The 22,526-nt window shown below is 37.9% G+C and overlaps 1 protein-coding gene across 2 annotated transcripts in view; it reads left to right on the top strand.

The window, feature by feature from the left end:
- The window catches only part of dve (SATB1_N and homeodomain domain-containing protein dve), a 455,929-nt gene that overhangs the window by 308,928 nt on the left and 124,475 nt on the right, over positions 1–22,526 (top strand). For both annotated transcript variants that reach the window (XM_073989021.1, XM_073989022.1), the window contains one exon: positions 385–1,213. In XM_073989021.1, the coding sequence (XP_073845122.1) occupies positions 385–1,213 (829 nt within the window). The remainder of the gene's footprint in view (positions 1–384; positions 1,214–22,526) is intronic.

The following is a 22,526-nucleotide window of genomic DNA, read 5'->3' as shown; positions in this document are numbered from 1 at the left end:
AATAAAGCTCAATAATATCCAATTGTTCGAAATGAAAGAATTAAATTTCGAAAAGAAAAAAAAAACTGGGTTATTTTCTTTAACGATTGACGGACAAGACGAGACAAACCAATTAAATGACAAGCCAAGCTGATGCTGCTGATGCCACCAGTAAGCGCGAAGTGGACGTCAATGATTTAGATTTAAGTGAAATTTTCTTTGGTGTACTGTTATTCGAATGACACACAATCAGTGCGACAACAAGAAATAATTTAAGTCATTTAGTTAAGTTAATAAAATAATAACAATCATCTGTAGGAAGACAATTTTTTTATTTTTCTTCTTGTCGAAAAAGTGTTTCTATAAAATGTTATTTTAATGGTTTTTGTTTTTGTTTTCTTTCAGAGTCAAGCTTTGGCTTTAACACGTGTAGCCAATGCTGCTGCAGCAGCAGCTGCTGCTAATGCCAACAAGCAAGCCAGCAATGAATCGTTGCATGCCGATGTTGTGGTTAAAACAGAACATTCTTCATCGCCTCCACCACCTTTGCCACCTCCAACACCACAACAATCTGCCTCTTCTTCGTTGGTATCCACAATGGGTCATCACATTAGCCGACAATCACCCACAAATACAAATGCACAAAACTCTTCTTCTGCGTCTACTCCTCTAGTAGGAGAAGATACATCCAATGAGGCTAATCGCCTGCAACAGCACAGAAGATCATCTTTCCAGGGTGTCCAGGACAAGTTGCAACAGTTGCAGCAATTACAACAGCAGCAGCAACAGCAACAAAACGACTTACAACGTAGTCCACATTATTCCACAGGTAATTTGTCCAATCACAATACAACCCCATCACCCACATTACATCGTGAATTGTCATCATCAACACCTCTGGGACAACCTAACTCCATTACTAGTCAAAATAGTTCTACACCAAAGTTAAATGAACGTGATGATCATCATAATCCAACGCATCATAATACCTCAGCACAGCAACAGCAGCATCACCAACGTTCCGATAGCCATCATCAGGCTCAACGTGTTATGGGCAGTATTACATGTTTACCTCCGTCAGCTTTAAATGCTGTAGCAGCTGCTGCTGCAGCTCAACACCATCAGCACCAACAACAGCAGCAGCATCATCAACATCATCAGTCCACAGAGAAAGTGTTAAGCACAGCTGGTCCCATGGAACAGCGCAAAGACTTCGATATAACTAAAGTCAATTGTAAGTACGAAACCACCTTAAACTTTCTAAGAATTTTTACTTAACTTTGTTGTTGGTACTTTCAACAACTTTTCCGACTGGGTGATTTTTCTATGAACAAAGACCGCTTTGGTGAAAAGGTTCGAGGAAACAAGGAACCGACGCGCCAGTTCTTCTGGAAGAATAACTTGTATATGTGCCCTAATTTACATCGAGGTGTCTAAACACACTATATTAAAACCACGATTGTTAATTGATTTCAAATTCAATCATTTTCATTAAACACCTTTCCTCAATATTGTATTAAAATTGAATTTCTCTTCTGTTGTTTTTCTCCAACATTATCTCAGACAATTACATTTGTTTTTTTACCCAAATGAGGGTTAAAGAAGTTTTAATCCTTTTTCGTTGCAGAATTTATTTATTTAAATAAAACCAAATGCCCTTACCGCTCAAACTATATCCTGGTTACAATAACGGACACACTTACACCGTTCATACATATTGGAAATGCTGTGCAACAACAATTTGCCTGTATTATACCAATATCGTCGTATTCTCTTCCATACTTCTCTGGCATATTAAAGAGATTTATTTTATGTCTACAACGAACGCTAAAGACCTCTGCTAACCAATTATAACAAAAATAAAACATGATTTTATAGTAGTAAGAGCTTAAAGTATTAAGCGGATTAATCCTTTTGCGTATCGTATACAATGGTAGAAGATTTGTCAGTAAGGGTTGATTTGTGTACGGATGGATGGATGGATGGATGTACGATGTATGTATGTATGTAGTCGCAATTGATTCATTCTGATAGAGATTTACATTACTATGGTATAGTTATTCCAGATGAATGTAATGGAGTAACAACTGTCCTTGTTAAATCTGTTAAGTAGTTTAGTTGTCATAGATTCAGATCAGAATCAACTACAAATACATACATACATAGTTATAACTTTGAATACAATTATTTAAATTGTAAGAAAATGACGATAGTACATTGAAAGTATGAAACAAGGATTGTTTGTAGGGTATCCAAATATTTTCTTAAAAGTTATCAAAATTGCGCATAAAAAAATGTGTTAAATTCTATGGGGTCAAGGGTTTTACACTCTCAACCATAAGGAGAAAAATATTACGAACTGTTAAATTTTTGTGTAACATTAGTTCCATAAGCCGAAAAAGTCTCCAATATCTCTATTCCTCTCTGTTTGTTGCTGTATTTTCCCAATCTGGGATATGGAGTTTTCTGATGTCGCGTTTCACTTTTTCGCTCCAACGAAGCCTTGTTCTTCCAATTCCGCGTGAGCCGACATGCGGTCCGTATTTATACGCTCTTTTAGCGGGATCATCACCATCATTCATTCTTATGGCATGGCCTAGCCAACGCAGTCGTTGTATGTCGAGGTAGACAAAGTCTTTAACTACCTCAAAATTGTAGGTAGCAACATTCAAAGTAAATCCGATATCCGTGGACGGATTACGAGTTGATACCAAAAACTTGGTTTTATCGCCGTTTACCGCCAGACCGACTGAAAAAGAATATTTTTTTTAATATGAGTGGATTTTTAAAGAATATTTTCGCAATATTCCTGAATTTTTTTTATAAATATTTGTTCAATATTCGTGGATTTTTTAAGATTTTTTTTTAAATTTCGTGGATATTTAAAGAATATGTTGTCAATGTTCGTGGTTTTTTTAAACAATAATTTTTCAATACTCGTGGATTTTGTAAAGAATGTTTTTTCAATATTCGTGGATTTTGTAAAGAATGATTTTTCAATATTCGAGAGTTTTTAAGAATATTATTTTTATTATTCGTGGATTTTTTTAACATTAATGGATTTTTTTAAGATATTCTTTAAAAAATCCATAAACACTGAAAAAGATTCTTAAAAAAATCCACGAATATTGAAAAAAAAATCTTAAAAAATCCACGAATATTGAAAAAAATGCTTAAAAAATCCACGAATATTGAAAAAAAAATTCTTAAAAAATCCACGAATATAGGAAAAAAAAATCATAAAAAATCCACGAATATAGAAAAAAAATTCTTAAAATATCCACGAATATTGGAAAAAAAATTCTTAAAAAATCTACGAATATTGGAAAAATATCCTTTAAAAATCCACGAATATTGAAAAAATGTTCTTAAAAAAGTTCTTTAAATATCCAAGAATATTGAAAAAAGTCTTAATATTAAATATTGAAAAAAGTTATTTTTTTAATATTCGCAGATTCGAATAGAATACTCGCAAAGAATATTTTTCAATATTCGTCGATTTTTTCAGATTTTTTTCAATATTTGTAGATTTTTTAAGAATATTTTTTCAACATGAGTGGATTTTTTAAAGAATATATTTTATATATTTATTTTTTGGTTTAATTAAATTTTTTTAATATTTACGAATTTTGTAAACAATATTTTTCAATATCCATGGATTTTTTCAGTTTTTTAAGTTTGTCATTCCGTTTGTAACACATCTAACTAATCATTTGCGACCCTATAAAGTAAATATATATATTCTTGATCAGGATAAAATTCTAAGACGATCTAGCCATGTCCGTCTGTCCGTCTGTTGTAATCACTCTAGTGTCCGCAATAATTGAGATAGAGTGCTGAAATTTTGCACCCGATAGTCATTTTTCCATAGGCAGGTCAAGTTTGAAGATGGGCTATATCGGTCCACTCTTTGGTATAGCCCCCATATAACGGTACCTCCTGATTTGAGGTATTTTGACGTTCTTTGCCACATTGGCAGACCGAATTAGCTATGATGTATATAGGTCCAAGTTTTGATATAGCCCCCATATAACGGTACCTCCGGATTTGAGGTATTTTGACGTTCTTTGCCACATTTGCAGACCGAATTAGCTATAAGTTGGCATTTAGGATACATGGAGGTCAAAAACATATCTACAAAAAAATATGGATATAGGTCCAAGTTTTGATATAGCCCTCATATAACGGTACATCCCGATTTAAGGTATTTTGGAGTTTTTCGCTACATTTTCAGACCGGATTAGATACAATTTGGCATTTAGGGTCTCTGTAGGTCAAAAAACATTTTATCAAAAATTCCACGTCCACGTTTTGGTATAGCCCCCATGTAAAGATACCGCCCGTTTTCAGGTACTTTGAAGTTTTTATTATACCCTCCACCATAGTATGGAGGGTATATTAAGTTTGTTTTTCCGTTTGTAACGCATTGATATAATAATTTGCGACCCTAAAAAGTATATATATTGTTGATCAGCGTAAAGTTCTGAGTCGATCTACGAAAGTCCGTCCGTCCGTCTTATCCAACAAACATCGTCAATATGGTCCATGTTTTGGTATAGCCTCCATATATATCGGTACCTCCCGATTTTCGGTATTTTGTGGATTTTAGCTACAATTTTTAACCCAACTAGCTGTAATTTGACATATGAGGTTCTCTGCGGCCACGAAACTTATCCACTGAACATCGTCAATATAGGTCCATGGTTTGGTATAGCCCCCATATATCGGTACCTCCCGATTTTCGGTATTTTGTGGATTTTAGCTACAACTTTTAACCCAACTAGTTGTAATTTGACATATGAGGTTCTCTGTGGCCACGAAACTTATCCACTGAACATCGTCAATATAGGTCCATGTTTTGGTATAGCCCCAATATATCGGTACCTCCCGATTTCCGGTATTTTGTGGATTTTAGCTACAATTTTTAACCGAACTAGCTGTAATTTGACATAGGAGGTTACCTGTAGCCACAAAACTTATCCACCAAACATCGTCAATATCGGTCCATGTTTTGGTATAGCCCCCATATATCGGTACCTCCCGATTTCCGGTATTTTGTGGATTTTAGCTACAATTTTTAACCGAACTACCTGTAATTTGACATATGAGGTTACCTGTGGCCACAAAACTTATCCACCAAACATCGTCAATATCGGTCCATGTTTTGGTATAGCCCCCATATATTTTTAGCTACAATTTTTTAACTAAATAGCTGCAATTTGACGTATGCGGTTATTTGTGGTCCCGAAACTTATCCACCAAAAATCGTCAATATAGGTCTATGTTTTGGTATAACCCCCATATATCGGTACCTCCCGATTTTAGGTATTTTGAGGATTTTAGCTACAATTTTTAACCAAACTAGCTGTAATTTGACATATGAGGTTACCAGTGGTCCCGAAACTTATACACCAAATATCGTCAATATAGGTGCATATTTTGGAATAGCTCCCATATAACGGTACCTCCAGATTTTCCGTATTTTGAGATTTTTAGGTACAATTTTTAACCGAACTAGATGTAAATTGACATATGAGGTTCTCTGTGGTCAAGAAACCTCTCGATCAAAAATCGTCAATATAGGTTCATGTTTTGGTCAATATAGGTCCATGTTTCCGTATTTTGAGATTTTTAGCTAAAATTTTTAACCAATAGGGTTAATTGAGATTTTATGTAAAGCTAAACGGTATTATATAGTAACATAATTTACTCCACCTAGGAACATGCCTTGACGTGGCGGAGGATCTAAGTACTTTCCCAATGGAAAGGAAACCAATTATTCCATTTAGGTTATTTTATGGTGGAGGGTATAAACTTAACACTTTTTTTACTTGTTTCACTAAACATCAACATTTTTTTAAGAATTTTTTTCTCCAATATTCGTGGGTTTTCTAAAGATTTTTTTTTCATTTTTTTGGAAAAGTATCACTTAATTGCTTTACAGATCTCCCCATGGTGTCAATGTCTTCGGCATTAGCAAGTACCGTATGGCTGTTTGTATACATATATTGTTCGATTTATTTTGACCTTCGCATCTCGTAAAACCTTTTACAACAAAATATTGAAAAGATCACACGACAGGCCGTCTCCTTGTCTGAAACCTCTTTTGGTAATAAGCTTTTCGGAGAGGTTCTTTCCTATTTCAACTGAGAACCGAGTATTTGTTAATTTCATCTTACAAAGCCGAATGAGCTTACCGGGGACACCAAAATCAGACATGGCTTAGAATACCCTTGAACGTTTAGGTCTGTTGGAGGCTGTTTTATAATTAACAAAAAGCTGGTAGGCATCGATCTGCATTTCTTGGGTCTTTTCCAGGATTTGTGTAAAGGTGTATATGTGGTCAATGATGTATTTGTCTGTTCTAAAGCCGCACTGATGGACTTCTCAGTGATCGAAAAAGTTATTTACAAAAAAGTTAAAAATAAAAAAATAATTAAAAAAATTGAGTTTCAGTGTTTTATTTATAATTGCACTTAAAACTAGAAAATAATTTGTCGCTTAACCTCAATAAGTATATTCTTCCTTATGATAGAATCTCTCCAATAAAACGCTTGCACTTAAATTAAAAATGGTGGCAAAATTAATCGGCAAGCGTTTTATTTGGGAGGTTCGATCACGAGGAAGAATATACTTATTGAGGCTAAGCGACAAATTATTTTCTAGTGTTAAGTGCATTTATAAATAAAACACTGAAACTTACTTCTTTAATTATTTTTTATTGTGATTAACATTTGATTTATTTATTTTATTTATTATTATTTTTTATTTATTAAATTATGGAAATTTTTGAAATTAGTCGTTATAAACAAAAAAATAATAACATTAATAATAAAATAATTATAATAAATTTTTTGCACCTCTCTCATTTATTTGCATACGCGAACGTGTTAACGCCGATTAAGACCGTTGCTTGGTATCTTTCATCCCCTACGTCAACCAAACTTGAATTTGGCTTTCAAAAATTCAGGAAGACTGATGTTACTCTATGGTTACTATGACAAGTCTTCCTGGCTGCTTAATGTACCTTTCTATGGATTATTTTTCATTTCCCATATTTTGAGGTCCATTTTGTTGCACATCTAAATACATTTATGTATGCATATGATTTCTAACGGCTTTCAGGTCTATTTTGATCAGTTTTATAATCTTACTATCTTTAACTAACTTAGCATTCATTGAATCAACAATAAACATATTTTTGCTAAGCGAACAGCACACATTTTCCTATTGAACTTATTATACACCGACTTGCATAAATCCATATGTATGAAAGCACACACACTCAACGACAAACATGTGCAACAACAGCATATCATAAAGTTCAAAAACTATAACATTTACCAAATGTTTTTGTTTGTACTATAAAAACCTATAGAGCAGCTTAAGTATTAAGCGTTCTACTAAAGTTCAGCATTTCGGGCCAAACTATTCGCATGTGATCCACTCAAACCCAAAACAGCCGTTCTCAACCCAAAACCAGCCATATGTCATCTTCGTTGCTCTTCATACCTTACAGTTGTTTTTTGTTTTGGTTACTGAAAAATCTCTCTGCTATCTATGTGTGTATGTTGCTGTGGTATCAACACATTGGCGCCAAAAACCAAAAAAAAAAAATGTTTGTCATTTGAAAAATGTAAAGAACCCCATATGCAACAAGATTTGCACAAAAATATTTAAGTCGTGCTACACACTCTCGAGAGGATTTGCAGCAGCACCCACTTTAAGCACTAAAAAGACTTACACACACATGCATACATATGTACATCCCTACTCATATAAACACTTGTCATAAATGCAAAATACTTTAAATACACACGCACACATTCATAGCATGAGAGGAGTGGGGAAATCTAAATACAATGAAACACGCATAAACCCACCCTCCACCCACATACCCGATCGGTATTAACACGTTTCCGTTATGTGAATGTTTAGATGTAAATAAATGTCATTTTTACAGGAAATTTAGATTTGCGTCTAACTAACAGGCCCCATAAAATAGACGTATGTTGGTGGGTGGGTGCAGACGTGGATGTATGGATTTGGGTACCATTACTTCAAGTGTGTAACTGTAATGAAGCAACAGGAGGGACCAATTTTAAATTATAAACAAAAACAAAGACGGATATATATTCAGGCAAATGAATAGTTTACCAGAGTTGCCATCTTAGACTTAATTCATCTGTTTAAACTTCCCCCAAAATTTAACAAAATAATAATAATCATAGTATTTAACTAAATATATATGTATTTATTTGTTAAATACAAACATTAAGGAAAGGATAAAAGTCGGTCGTGGCCGACTATATGATACCCTACACATCACGATTTCAATATAATTTGGATAAATTTTTTCTAGACAAGTTTGAATCCCATTTTCCAAATTTCATCAAAATGTCTGTCAACTTTTGTGTTTGATGCACCAAATACCTCAAATCGGGCAAAAATATATATGGGAGCTATATCCAAATCTGAACTGATTTCACTATACATAATTTTGCAATCTTATTTCTAGCGACATTTTCCAAATTTGATACAAATTGGACAGAATGGAATGTTTGGTGCACCAAATACATCAAATCGGGCGAACATACATACATATGGAAGCTATATCCACATCTGAACTGATTTCAATATAATTCGGCAAACTTATTTCTCAAAATCATTGACATTTTAAAATTTAATCGAAACTTGACAGACTTTGCGTGTTTGGTGCACCAAATACCTCAAATCGGGCAAAATTATGTATGTGTTATATCCAAATCTGAAACGATTTCAATATAATTTGGAAATCTTTTTTTAGAACAAATTCCGTTAAACATTTCAAATTTCATCCAAATTGGAACTACATAGGCGAGGTTGGTGCACCAAATACCTCAAATCGGGCGAACATATATATGGGAGCTATATCCAAATCTGAACCGATTTCAATATAATTTGCCAAATTTTTTTCTAGTGCAAATTTCGTCACACATTCCAAATTTCATCAAAAATGGATATATGGGAGCTATGTCTAAATCTGGGTCAAAAATATCTTCCCCAATTTTCAGCTGTATTGCATAAGAAAGGCGACCTGTACGTTGCATTGGACGGTCGGACATACATAAATCGACTCAGAATGTATTCAATGTACATACATCCCCAAAAGGAACTATGGGCCTATCTGGGAACATGGGCCTTTTCCGTGTTACAAACAAATGCACAAAGGCATAATACCCCTTATTACAATGTTGTGTAGGGCACCAGGGGTTGGCCCAGGGGGCCCGGCCCCCTCCCCAAATGATATTTGTTTAGACATTTTTTTGTATATTTTTCTCACAAAACATCAAATTTTGTCCGTTGGGCCACCGAAATAGTGTCGAGATGCATTTCTGACTACGTCCCTGGTGTAGGGTATAACATGTAAAAAATCCACCATAACATATTCTGAACTGGAAAATGGACAAATTAATTTTTTTTCTTGTCCACAATTTTAGTTGGATAAGTTTTATGACCACCGGTAAACTCAAATGTCAAATTACACTTCGGGCAACAAATGTAGCTTCATTCTTCAAAAGACCCAAAATCGGGTAGTTCAGTCAAAAAATCTATCTAAAATCTTCAAAATATCTAAGATCGGAAGGCACCGATATATGGGGACTACACAAAAACTTTGACCTATGTTGACAATTTTTGATGGAGAAGTTTTGTGACCACTGGGCACTTTAAATATCAAATAACAGATGGTTCGGTCAAAATATTTTATTCAAACACTCAAAGGAACCGAAAATCGGGAGGTACTATTAAAGGGAGACTATATCAAAACATGTAACCATGCTGACAATTTATGATTGTTGTTGTTGTACCAACGCATATTTTTTCGTTCGTGTATTATTTCAGTTATCATGTTTCGATTCTTCTGTACCCAAACTAAAAAATTCTGCAATTCTGAGACAGGTGAGTGGGGTTAGCTGGGCAGCTAAACAAATGCAGTGTGCCGTGTTGTCCCAATCCACATGTGGGAATGTGTTGGGTATCATTGCATCAATTCCGGCCCAATACGAATTGAGGCGGCTGCTTCGTCCGGATCTTAATTGGACTAAAACCACTCGTGTTTGACTTGATAGCTGGCGTTTCTGCTGCGATGGATGGAGGGTGGTCCACAAGTATCCGTGCATGCTATCCAAGCCTGCTAATAGACACGTTGGTCCAGAGGTTATCTTTTATACCTTTGGACCTCTCTCTAGATCAGGAAGATCTCTCTCGACGTGCCTGTGTGGGGGAGGCCTGTCTATCAAATCGTGACAGGGACGGCGATAACACTGGTAAAACCTTCGTCTCCTCAAGAGGATGGGCCACTGGTGTCATGTGGAGGCGCCCCGTTGCAGTCCTCAGGGCGGCATTCTGGCAGGTTTGAATATTCTTCCACTGTGTAGGGCAAGCAGTTTCATACAACGTTGGCACCGCATAGCTTACCACAGGCCGGTATATTGCTTTGTAAGAGGCCAACAAGGTTTCATTGTCAGCACCCGAAATGCTTCCGGCCAGCAACTTGAGGACCTTCTTCCTACATCTGATCCCATTGCAAATAGCTGTGGCTTGCACGGATGACTTAAACATTAGGCCGGGCCGATTTGTATGCAAGGAAAAAATTCAAGTCCAAATCTGGAGGCTCGATTTTCACCGTAGACATATGGTCTAGTGGACTTTTTTGCTCAGTACAATCCCAGGAATCAGAAACGCGAACGGCCAAATAAGGAGTCCAAATCGCCCCACCCTATTAAATATTCTATCGAACGTTAGACCCAATATTTTGGAACAGTTAGTTCAGTTAACTCAGTCGCACGGTCTGTTCTGTTTCAGTAATCTATTGAAATGCTGTTGTAGTACTATACAGGCAGATGAAACAAAGCTTCTCATCGTGGGGAGGAGTAGTGCCTCTAGGACCTTTGCTACTGGGGACAGGAGTGAAATCGGCCTTTACGATTCAACTCTGCAGATATCCTTGTCTGCCTTTAGCAGCGGGACTATGGGTCGCAAACGATAAATTGAGGGCACTTGTTAAATGCTCAACCCCGGGATCATCCAGTTGCTTAAGCATTACCATCGATATTCGGTGTGGTGGTACCTCCTCGGCTGGGATGGTTCTTATTATACGACATAGTATACTTCTCTTCGCCCTATCACTCTCAGTGTGCTCTATGAACTGCCGTTTAAAATAACACGCGTAATTCTCTGGGTCAGTTAATGTCAAGCCGTTCTGTCATTCTCCTTTCGCGATGATTCCGATGATTTAACCGTAGCCCACAAAATTCTTAATCCTGTACCAATTTTGCATTGCATCAGGTGGTCTAGCCACTTTTCCTGCTTATGTGCGCCTACTAGTCTATTGACTTAAAGAGTAAGTTCTCTAACACTGGGGTCTTCAGGGTTCGTACGACGAAGCTCATGTGCTAATCTCGTCGACTCTGTGGGGAAATTTGGTGTTATTTCGGGTATTCGACCACAGGTAAGTAGCAGGCGGCTGCTACAGTGACGATGTCCCGAAAAATTAACTCAGCTACTCGAGGATCTGAGGGAATGGGTAGCTATCTAAAGCGGTGATTGGCAAATTCTCTGAATCCTTGCTAATCAGCTTCCCCATGGTTCAGGAATGTACTGCATTCACATGTTATGAAGTCGGGTAGTCTATTTACGGAGACGATGATAGGAAGGGGGTCTGAGACAAGGGAAATGACGGATTGCCAGGATACGTCATTTATCAGACCAGGCACCAGGTAATATCTGGCGAGCTGTGACATTAGAGGAGATAATCCTTGTAGGAACGTCTTCATTCACCGTGAAAAACGTGGGCTATCAATTTGATTGGCCAGCGCTGTACCCCTTTGCTTATTGCCAGGACGGAATGCCAAAGCTCATGATGGGCCCTAGCACCAGGACAATAACCGTGTCCTTTAAAAGCGAACTAATATCGGGCATATAACGCAGGGCACAGCTATTCGTCGGCGGTATGTCAAGCTCAAGCGAGATAGGTCTGTTTTGAACAGACTGGTGTATTAGGGAAACAATACCTTCACCTCCGCTCAACAATCTTAGTTTAAGCTCACAAAAGTTCGAAAATGTTCTGAAAATTTGTGCGCACGATAACTCTTGAAGGGAGTAACCAATTTTGTCCATACTTTACACATCGTGATATTTCTACCAGACATAGATGATGTTCTTAAATAAACTTAATATGTCCATCTTTCGGGTACATTCCACACAAAATTTCGGAGAAGTTCAGTTTAGGACCTGCTTTCGAATTAGAGATGGACAGTGGGTAAATACCCAATGGGTAAATACCCGGTAAATTGGGTAAATACCGGGTAAATACCCATTTGTGGGTATTTATTTGGGTATTTACTATATTGAATCGCTAATACAACATCTTAGACCTTATTTCTGGGTTTAGGTTATGAAACCGATTCAAAATGGATAGTTTTACAATACTTTAAACAAGTGGGTAAATACTTGGGTAAATACCCGAGTATTTACCCAAGTGTTGGGTAAAAACTCATTAACTGCCGAACCACTTGACGTAGGCTGACAAAATTTGGCTCAAATCTTACTTATGTCAAGAGAATATCTAGCATTGAAAATGGGGTCTCTGGGTCCATGTTTTGATATAGCCCCCATATAATCGTACCTCCCGATTTAAGGTATTTTTTGTCTATTTGCCTCATTGTACAATCATAGTAACTGAAATTTGGGACAGTGAGTTCTCAATATGTAGAAAATATCCTTGCAAAAATTTGTCAACATAGGTCCACGTTTTCTAATAGCCACCATATAAGGGTATCCCGATTTCGAGTATTTACCCAAATTTTGGGTAAAAACTCTTTAACTGCCGAACCACTTGACGTAGGCTGACGAAATTTTGCTAAAATCTTTCTTATGTCAAAAGAACTTCTGGTACTGAACATGGGGTCTCTGGATCCATGTTTTGATGTAGCCCCCATATAGCCGTACCTCCCGATTTAAGGTATTTGTCATCTACATATAGTTGATTACCCAACGTTTCAAACACGGCTTGGCATGGTTGACGGTATCGAAGCCCTTCGATATGTCAAGAGCCACCATGACTGTTCGGTCGCACGGCCTTTTCTGGTTAAGTCATCTACTGATATGCGTCTAATGCTGTTGTAGCATTTCCGAAAACCATGTTGATGTTAGGCAACTGGAACTATGAACTGCCTCAATGATCTTTGCTACGGGCAACAGGTGTGAAATCGGCCTGTACGACTCACCTCTGCTAACATTCTAGCCAGGCTTTAGTAGCGAGACCAACCCTCCAGGCTTCTGCTAACGAAAGGTTGAGAACAATTGTTAAATACTCAACTCCGGGTTCATCCAGTTGCTTAAGCATTACCATTGTTATTCGGTGTGGGCCCAACGCTGTGGGTGATTTCGCTCTTCGCATGTCATCTGCAGCATCGTAGTGACACCTCCACGGTTGGTAGGGCTGTTCTTATACGGCGTAGCACACTCGTTCTGTTATCCTCCTTTCCCGATGGTTCAAGTGATTTAACCGTTGCCCACAATTTACTTAATCCTGTACCAATGTTGCGTTCCTTCTGGTGGTCTAGCCACTTTTTCCGCTTATGTTCGTCTACTAGTGTATTTCGAACGACAAAGCTCATGATGCTCGTTTGCTAGTCCCGTTGCATCTGCTTAAATTTGGAAATTTGGACTTATTTCGGATATTCGACCAGCATATAAGTAGCGAGCGGCTGCTACAGTGATTATGTACCGAAAAATTAACTCAGCAACCCAAGGATCTGAGAGAATGGGCAGCTCTCTGAAGCGGTGATTGGTAAATTCTCTGAATCCTTGCCAATCAGCTTTCCCGCTATTCAGGAAATTACGGCGTTCAGAAATTATGAAATTGGGTAGTCTATTTAAGAAGACGATTATATTTAGCTTGTCTGAGCCAAGGGAAATGACGGGTTGTTATGATACGTCATTTATTAGACCTGGTGCCAAAATGGTGATATCTGGCGAGTTGTGGCAATCTCCTCTAATCCTCGTAGGGGCGTCTTCATTCACCGTGCAAAACGTGTTCTATCAATTTGCTTGGCCAGCGCTGTACCCCTTTGCTTATTACCTAGGACGGAATGCCAAAACTCATGTTGGGAATTGAAGTCCCCTAGCACCAGACTATTATTGCCCTCTAAAGTCTAACTAATATCGGGCATATAAAGCAGGGCACAGCTATTTGTCGGCGGTATGTACACATTAAGCAGTTCTACCTCGGCAGTACCACACTTTACTGCTATCCCCATACTTTCCATGTATGGGTTACTGGAGTCTAGCTCAAACGAGATAGGTCAATACCGGAGCATTAGGAAGGCGTGTTTGTGTTCGTCACAATTTTTGGTGGAGAAGTTTCGTGACTGCAAAATACTCAAAATTTCCAAAAACCGGAGGTACCGTTATATGGGGGACATACTAAAACATGGACCTATGTTGAAAATATTTACTGGAGAAGTTTTGTGATTAAAAAATACAGCTAATATCTTTTCAATAATTTAAAAGACATGGACCTATGTTGAAAATTTTTGCTGAAGAACTTTTGCGATCACTGGGAACCTAAAATGTCAAATTGCAGCTAGTTCAGTTAAAAATTATAGCTAAATTCCGGAAAATATCGAAAATCGGGTAGTACCGCTATTTGGGGTTTACACTAAAACATAGACATATTTTTATAACCTACTTCAAATTAAAACCTAATATATTGCGGGGGTTATACCCTTTCATACAGACAAAATATGCCTAATCGAAATAATGGTTTTAGATCCCAAGTATGTTTGAATGAAATCCGTTTTAGACAATTTGCAGTCGATTTAGAAATGTCCGTCTGTCTGTCCGGTTGGAGCGCACGATAACTCTCGAACGGATGAGCCGATTTGGTCCCAAATTTGGCCTTCGTAATATTTTGTCCAAAATTAGTTTAAATTCGAAGAAGAGCCATATCGGCCCACGCTTTATGGTACCTCCCCCCAAAAAGTCCTAATAACGACTCTATTGACCCATTCCTTCCGGTACCTCACACACAAAATTTCGGAAAAGTGCAGTTTGAGACCTCCTCTTGAATACCTTTGTTTTTTCTTGTAACAACTTGTATTCGCTGCCCCCACCGTAAGTCCTTACCTCCTAAGAAAATAACCCGAAACTGTAAAAAACCCAGTGGCACCATGTTCAGTGGATTGAGCACACGGTCTAAAATTTGGCTTTGTACTTTAGTATATTTTGTTCAAACCTACTTTTACTTTCGTAGATGAGCCATATCGGTCCACGCTTTACGGTACCTCCCCCACAAAATTCAAAACTTTTCGCTAAAATGGGGCGCACGATGACTCTCGAAGGCAGTAGCCGAGATGGTCCATACTTTTCACATTGTAATATATCTACGAGACATAGATCAAGTTCGAATATTGTATATATAGGTCCACTCCTTCGAAAAAATGCACAAAATTTTCGGAAAAATTCAGTTTAAGACCTCCTCTCGGATACCTTTGATTTTTCTTGTAACAATTTGTATTCACAGCCGCCATTGCGACGGTACAATTTGTTCAGGCCAACCCATACTTCCTGAGATAATGGCCCGAAAGCTGTAAAAAAAAACCTATTGCGCCATGTGTAGAAGATGGAGCGCACGATACCTCTCGAACGGATCAGACGATTCGGTCTGAAATTTGACCTTCGTAATATTTTGTCCAAATTGAGTTTAACTTCGAAAATGGTCCTTATCGGTCTTCTCCTCCAGTTCAAAATTCTCCTGAAGTTCCACATTTTTGTTTAAGTGCAGTTCAGGATTTGTTGGAAGATCCTCTGGAAATTTATACCGAAGCTACTCTTTGTGGTCCTGTTTACAGCGATATTATGTTGTTCGTGCACAAGTCCATTCATGGCCCCAAAGCTCTAAATTATACGGCGACCAACTAAAATGACTGGTGGGCGCGATATCTATCAAAATTAAATGACTCTGCACACATCCTCCGCAGCACGTTTGAGTTCTAATTCAAATCCATATTTTTGTCGGCAAATTCAGGCCACAAAATTCTAAGAACCCTATAAATACATAATTTTTAGAAAAAATTATCTTGGTTGTTTGGCCGCCTTTCGATCTGTCTGTAGATGAAAGATTCAACTCACACAGGCTGAGGGTAAATCTGTCAGCAAAGGCGACTGACCTTTTTATACTACTACTTTTTTTAAACGGTGGCAAAATACCCCTCAATAATGTTGGCGACATTTTATGCGTATTTCAGCCATTAATCAGAACTCTCTACCTGTCTAATATTCTGCACTAAAAATCAGAAACTGTGACTATTCAATTTTCTTATATATCTCTCAGAACCATATCAAACAGAAGAAAAGTACGCTAAAAGTCAGAATATCACACATCTACAAAAATGACCAAAAAAAACGAAAACTTATTCCCAAAAAAACCAAAAATATAATCTTAAACCCCTTCAACCCCCTCAGGGTTAAATGAAACTATTTTACATGCGACCTCACCCAACTAACCTTCCATTGTGGTGTCAGAGAAATGCCCAAAACACACATTGGGAATATTTCTAAATAGATTCGAATGTTTATGAAATTGTATTCACTACAGATTCCTATGATTTCTTTCTGTCTCTTCTGCCATAAATGTACATTGGATCTCAATGACTGAGTGTGCGTTTTGGGTGACAATGGATTTTTGTTGCAGCATTCAGAACATTGCTGTGTCTCTGCTCTTTATGCTTTTGTCCTCTGTTATTATCAACATTGGTTTGAGTAGAATTTATCTATAAATTGATACAAAATTCTAAAAGGATTCACACAGTTGTTGTATGTCTGTTTGTCTATTTGTGTGTAAAGAAGAATAAAAATTGTGTTGTGTGTTTATTGCAAATATGCTTTCGATTCAACTTTTTTTTTGTTATGCCATATAACATAGGATATTCTAAGTAACATGTGTGTGTGTGTATGTGTAATTGTGATTGTACACAAACATTGAAAATCCTTAATCCATTCACAAACCTAAAGATATGTTACCTAAGCTTAACACTCACATGCTTACATTCAAAATAGGAGCACACATGCATACGTACATAAAGATTTGTTCTTGTTACAAATCTTTGGTTTGTCCAGGGATGTAAAGGAATAATTTGGAGGGCCTTTTATATGAGCGTTTATACCATAAATTTATTTAATGTATTCACACATTATTTATGGATTAAGGTTATCCTTCCAATACAAGTAAAGTAAATGTCCTGTAACGGGCCAACTAACTAAATAAGTATCAGTAATAAAACGGCAGTATAATTTGTCACTCTGAGTTGTTCGTCTGTGAGGTTGCCGACGGACGAACAACTCAGAGTGACAAATTATACTGCCGTTTTATTACTGATACTTATTTAGTAAGTTGGCCCGTTACAGGACTTTTCTCCCATAAGATAAGATATTCACATTCCTCTCTATATGTTGCTTTTCCGCTCCAGTTTAAAACACCGCGTTTTTCGATCTCGTCTTCCACTTGATTGCTCCATCGAAACCTTAGCCTCCAGACCTTGAGTATACCGCCATGTGGCCCGTATTTATACGCCTTTTTAGCGGGTTATCATCACTCATTCTTATGACATGGCCCAACCAACACAATCGTTGCATCTCGATATGTTTAAGTATACTGATGTCGTTGTATAGCAGATATAGCTCGTTGTTCATACAACGTCGATATTTGCCGTCAACGCAGATCGGCCCGTAGATCTTCCGAACAGTTTTTCTCTCAAACACACCAAGCACTGTCTTATCTGCTTGCACAAGTACCCATGCTTCGGAACCATACATCAGCACGGGTAGTATCAGCGTTTTGAAAAGTGTTATTTTTGTTTGACGAGATGTGGCTTTGTTTTTAAATTGTTTGCTTAAGCCAATACTATTTATACCCTCAGCCTTTAGGCTAAGAAGGGTATATACACTTTGATACGATGAAAATGTGCCTCAAAGAAATAATGGTTATAGACCCCAAGTATGTTTGGACGAAATGTGTTTCAGACAATTTGGAGTCGATCTAGCCATGTCCGTCCGTCTGTCTGTCTGTCTGTCTGTCCTGCTGGCTGGAGCGCACGATAACTCTCGAACGGATGAACCGATTAGGTTCAAATTTTGGCTTTCGTAATATTTTGTCCAAACTTAGTTCAAGTTCGAAGATGGGTTATATCGGACCACTCCTTCCGGTACCTCCCCCACATAAGTTCGAAAATGTTCGGAAAAATTGTGCTAACGATAACTCTTAAAGTAAGTAACCGATCTGCTCCATACTTTACACATCGTGAACTTTCTACCAGACATAGATGAGGTTCCAATATGGTCTCAATAGGTCCACTCCTTCGGGTACCTCCCACACAAAATTTCGGAAAAGTTCAGTTTAGGGCCATCTCTCGAATCGCTTTGATTTTTGTTTCAGCAACTTGTATTCACTGCCCTCCATACGAAGGTACAAGTTTCATTAGGGGCAAGTCCATACTTCCTGAGAAAATAGCATGAAAGTTGCAAAAAACCCCTATGACACCGTGTGAGGTGGTTGGAGCGCAAGATAACTCTCGGACGGATCTGCCGATTAGGTCTAAAATATGGCCTCAGTAATATTTTGTCAAAACATAGCTTAAGTTTGAAGATAAGCCATATCGGTCCACTCCTTCAGGTACCTCCCCCACAAAAGTTCAAAAATGTTCGGAAAAATTGTTCGTACGGTAACTCTTGAAGGGAGTGGCCGAATTGGTCTATACTTTACACATCCTAATATATCTACCAGATATAATTCAGGTTCAAATATGGACTATATTTGTCCACCCCTTCCGGTACCTCCCACACAAAATTGCGGATAAGTTCACTTTAAGACCTAATATCGAATCACTTTGATTTTTGTTGAAGCAACTTGCATTCGCTGCCTCAATTACGATGGTAAAAGTTTTTTTAGGGGCAAGTCCATACTTCTTGTGCAAACAGCCCGAAGAGTGTAAAAACCCCCTATGGCACCATATGTTGTGGCTGGAGATTCACTTCCATAACGGTCAATGTCGATCCATTCCTTGTAGTATCTCCTCCGCAAAACTTTTGATCTTTAATCCTAATCAACATTTTTGTCGGTTCAAATGCCCAAAATTTTTAAAACACCCTAAATACATACGTATTTTGGGAAAAAAATGTTTCAATATACACAGGCTGAGGGTATATCTCTGTCGGCAAAGCCGACTGATACTTTTTTACTTGTTGTGTTCTTATTTCACAACTAAATGTTGTTTGATGTGTTTATGGCGGTGCCGAATTAGACGAAGTCAAAATATAGGAACCAAGTTCAAGAGTTGGACGTATTGCGGGTCGACACTATCAACTTGGTATTCTCGCCGTTTCCGGCCAGACCCACTTTAGCAGATTCTAATTCGGTCTCCTTAAAGGTACCAGTTACTCCTTTTACTGATCGGCCCATGATGTCTATATCATCAGCATAAGCAAGTAACATGTGGGTATTGGTGTAGACTGTGCCATTTCTTTTAACGTTTGCCTCTCGTATAATCTTTTCCATCAGGATATTGAAGAGAAGAAAGAGAAGAAAGGCCGCCTCCTAGTCTGAAACCCCTGTTGGTTATAAGCTCTTCAGAGAGTTCCTTTACTATTTTAACTGAGTACCAGGTATCAGTTAAAGTCATCATACAAGGCCGAATGAGCTTTGCGGGGATACCAAATTCAGACATGGTTTGGAATACCTTTGAGCATGTGGAAGGCTGCCTTATGATCTTCATCTTTTGAGTCTTCTCGGGTATTTGCCGCAGGATAAATATCTGGTCAATGGTGGACTCGCCTGGCCTAAAGCCGCATTGGTATGTTCTTATTATTTCATTGACCATATGCTTTAGTCGTTCACATCATATCCCTGACTTTATCTTGTTGGCAGAAGGGTGAAGACTTATGTCCCTATAGTTAAAGCATACAGTCCGTTCTCCTTTCTTGTGGACGGGTTCCAATCGTCGGGTATACGTTCTTCTTGCCAGATAGTGCTCACTACACAGAAAAAAATCCGGCGATAAAAAAATTATCATATTGACGAAATTCGATAAAATTATTTGATCACAAATTAAAAAAACAACTGATACAATTTTCAAATATTTATCGATTTCTTATATTGAACTGATAAAATGGGGGCCACCGTGGTGCAATGGTTAGCACGCCCGCTTTGCACTCATAAGGTCTGCGGTTCGAATCCCAGGCCAAGCAACATCAAATTTTCATCGGTGGCAAAATTCCCCCTCAGTAATGCCGGCGACATTTCCTGAGTATTTAAGCCATGAAAAACTTCTCTACAAGTGGTGTCGTTAGACACGCCGTTCGGACTCGGCAATAAAAAGTAGGTCCCATATCATTGAGCCAATATGAATCGGCGTGCACTCATGGATATGAGAGAAGTATCCCTTGTCCCTTCGGGGATGTTGTGGGAACATATGTATGTATGTATGATAAAATGGAATATGTGGAATATTTTAATAAATATTTTTGTCAATATGTGAAATATTTTATCAGTTGTATTTTTACTTTGTGATCAAATAATTTGATCGAATTTTGCCAATATGACAATTTTTTATCGCCGGAAAATCGATAAATTTTTTATTGAATCTTTGAATTTTTTTATCAAATGGCTAACATTTTTTTTCTGTGTAGCTGATGCATACATCTTATCAACATATCGCCTCCGGTTTTGAACAGCTCGGCTGGTAAACCATCGGCTCATGCTGCCTTATTGCTCGGGCGGTATACATTCAATACCATCTTCTGGGATTGGATCGACGTCTTCGCTACTATTGGATTCCAGCAGTTTGGAAAAATGTTCTTTCCATATCCCGAGCACAATACCTGTATTAGTTACCAAATTAGCTTGCTGGTCTCTACGGGAGGATGTACCTGTACCAAAGCCACCACTATGATGTTTCAATCTTTGCTAGAATTTTCGGACTTCATTCTGGCTCCTGCATATCTCGCTCTCCCCCTTTTCCATTTCTCTCTTATTCCTGACGTTTTTCCTCTCTCCTTTTCTTCCGATACCTCTCTACTAATTGTAGAGTAGCCCTTTATCCTGTATTTGCTCTTCGGTAGCAGCACTACATTACTGGTAATCGTGGGTTCTTTGATGGAGGTCTCTGTTTGCATAGAGTGGGCAATACATTGCACTAAGCTGTTATGTTACCAGGATCAGGAGTGTTTTGATTAAGCAATTGGACCAGTTGACTGGTCTGTGTGATTGCAGCTTACCGATGTCCAAGTTCCGTGTTGTGTCTTTACGTACTTTATTTGCTACGTTTAAACGGGTACGTACCTTTGCTGCAACAAGGTAGTGGTCCGAGTCTATGTTTGCTCCTCGGAACGATCGTACATCCAACACACTCGATGAATGTCTTCCATCTATCACAACGTCATCAATTTGATTTCTTGTTATCTTATCTAGAGACAGCCAGGTGCCTTTATGAATACCGAGATGCTTAAATCTGGTACTATGTACCATGTTTTTTACCGCTGTGAATACTGTGTGTAATTTTTTGTGTCATGGAAAATTAACTATATTCTGACACCGCAGCATAATGGAAGACGAAAAATAAGAAGACACGTGTCTCGGCGTTTTTCCCTGTTACTTCGATTTTCGCGGTTATGGGCCCCCAAAAACCTGAGGCCTTGATGGCAAAAAGGACCATTTTGTCAGGCTCATATCTTCTAAACCGCTAAGAATTTTGGTTTACTCGTGGAGGCAAAGTTGTAGCTCTCATCTTAAAGAATAATAATTGTGAAGACATAAAATCCATTCAACCTTTCGATATAGTTCATTATGGAAGTGGATCTTATTTAGGGAGTCATGTCTTTTCGATAGATATCACGCTCACTAGTCATTTCTGTGGGTCATCGTATAAATTTTGGAAGCATGAACTTGTCTACGCAAAATATAATATCGTTCTAGATATGACCACAACGAACACCACCGGGATACATTTACAAACGATCTTCGAACAAAGCCTAAGTGCAGTTAGGCACAAACGTTGACACAAACTTTTATGGGAGAGGTACCCTAAGAAGAGGACCACTATGGGCCATTTTAGAAGTTAAAATAAATTTGGACAAAATATTAGGAGATCCAAAGTTTGGACAAAATTGGTTAATCCGTTCGGGAGTTATCGTGCTCTCCAGCCACTGCATATGATGCCATTGGGTTTTTTTAACATCTTTCGGGCTGTTTTCGAAAGAAGTTTGGACTTGCCTCTGAAAAAAAAAACTTTTACCGTCGTAATTGAGCAAATTCAAGTTGCTTCAACAAAAATCAAAGTGATTGGAGAGCAGGTTTTAAAGGGAACTTATCCGAAATTTTGTGTGGGATGTACCCGAAGGTGTGGACAAATATAGTCCATATTTGAGCCGGATCTATAACTGGTAGATATATTAGGATGTGTAAAGTATGGACCAAATCCCCTTCAAAAGTTATCGTGGCCACATTTTTT

Source organism: Musca autumnalis, unplaced genomic scaffold, assembly GCF_047663935.1.
Source record: "Musca autumnalis isolate F117 unplaced genomic scaffold, ASM4766393v1 scaffold_5, whole genome shotgun sequence".
Lineage (NCBI taxonomy): Eukaryota > Metazoa > Arthropoda > Insecta > Diptera > Muscidae > Musca > Musca autumnalis.
Note: the sequence above shows the minus strand (reverse complement) of the source record. Positions and strands in the feature narration are given on the sequence as shown.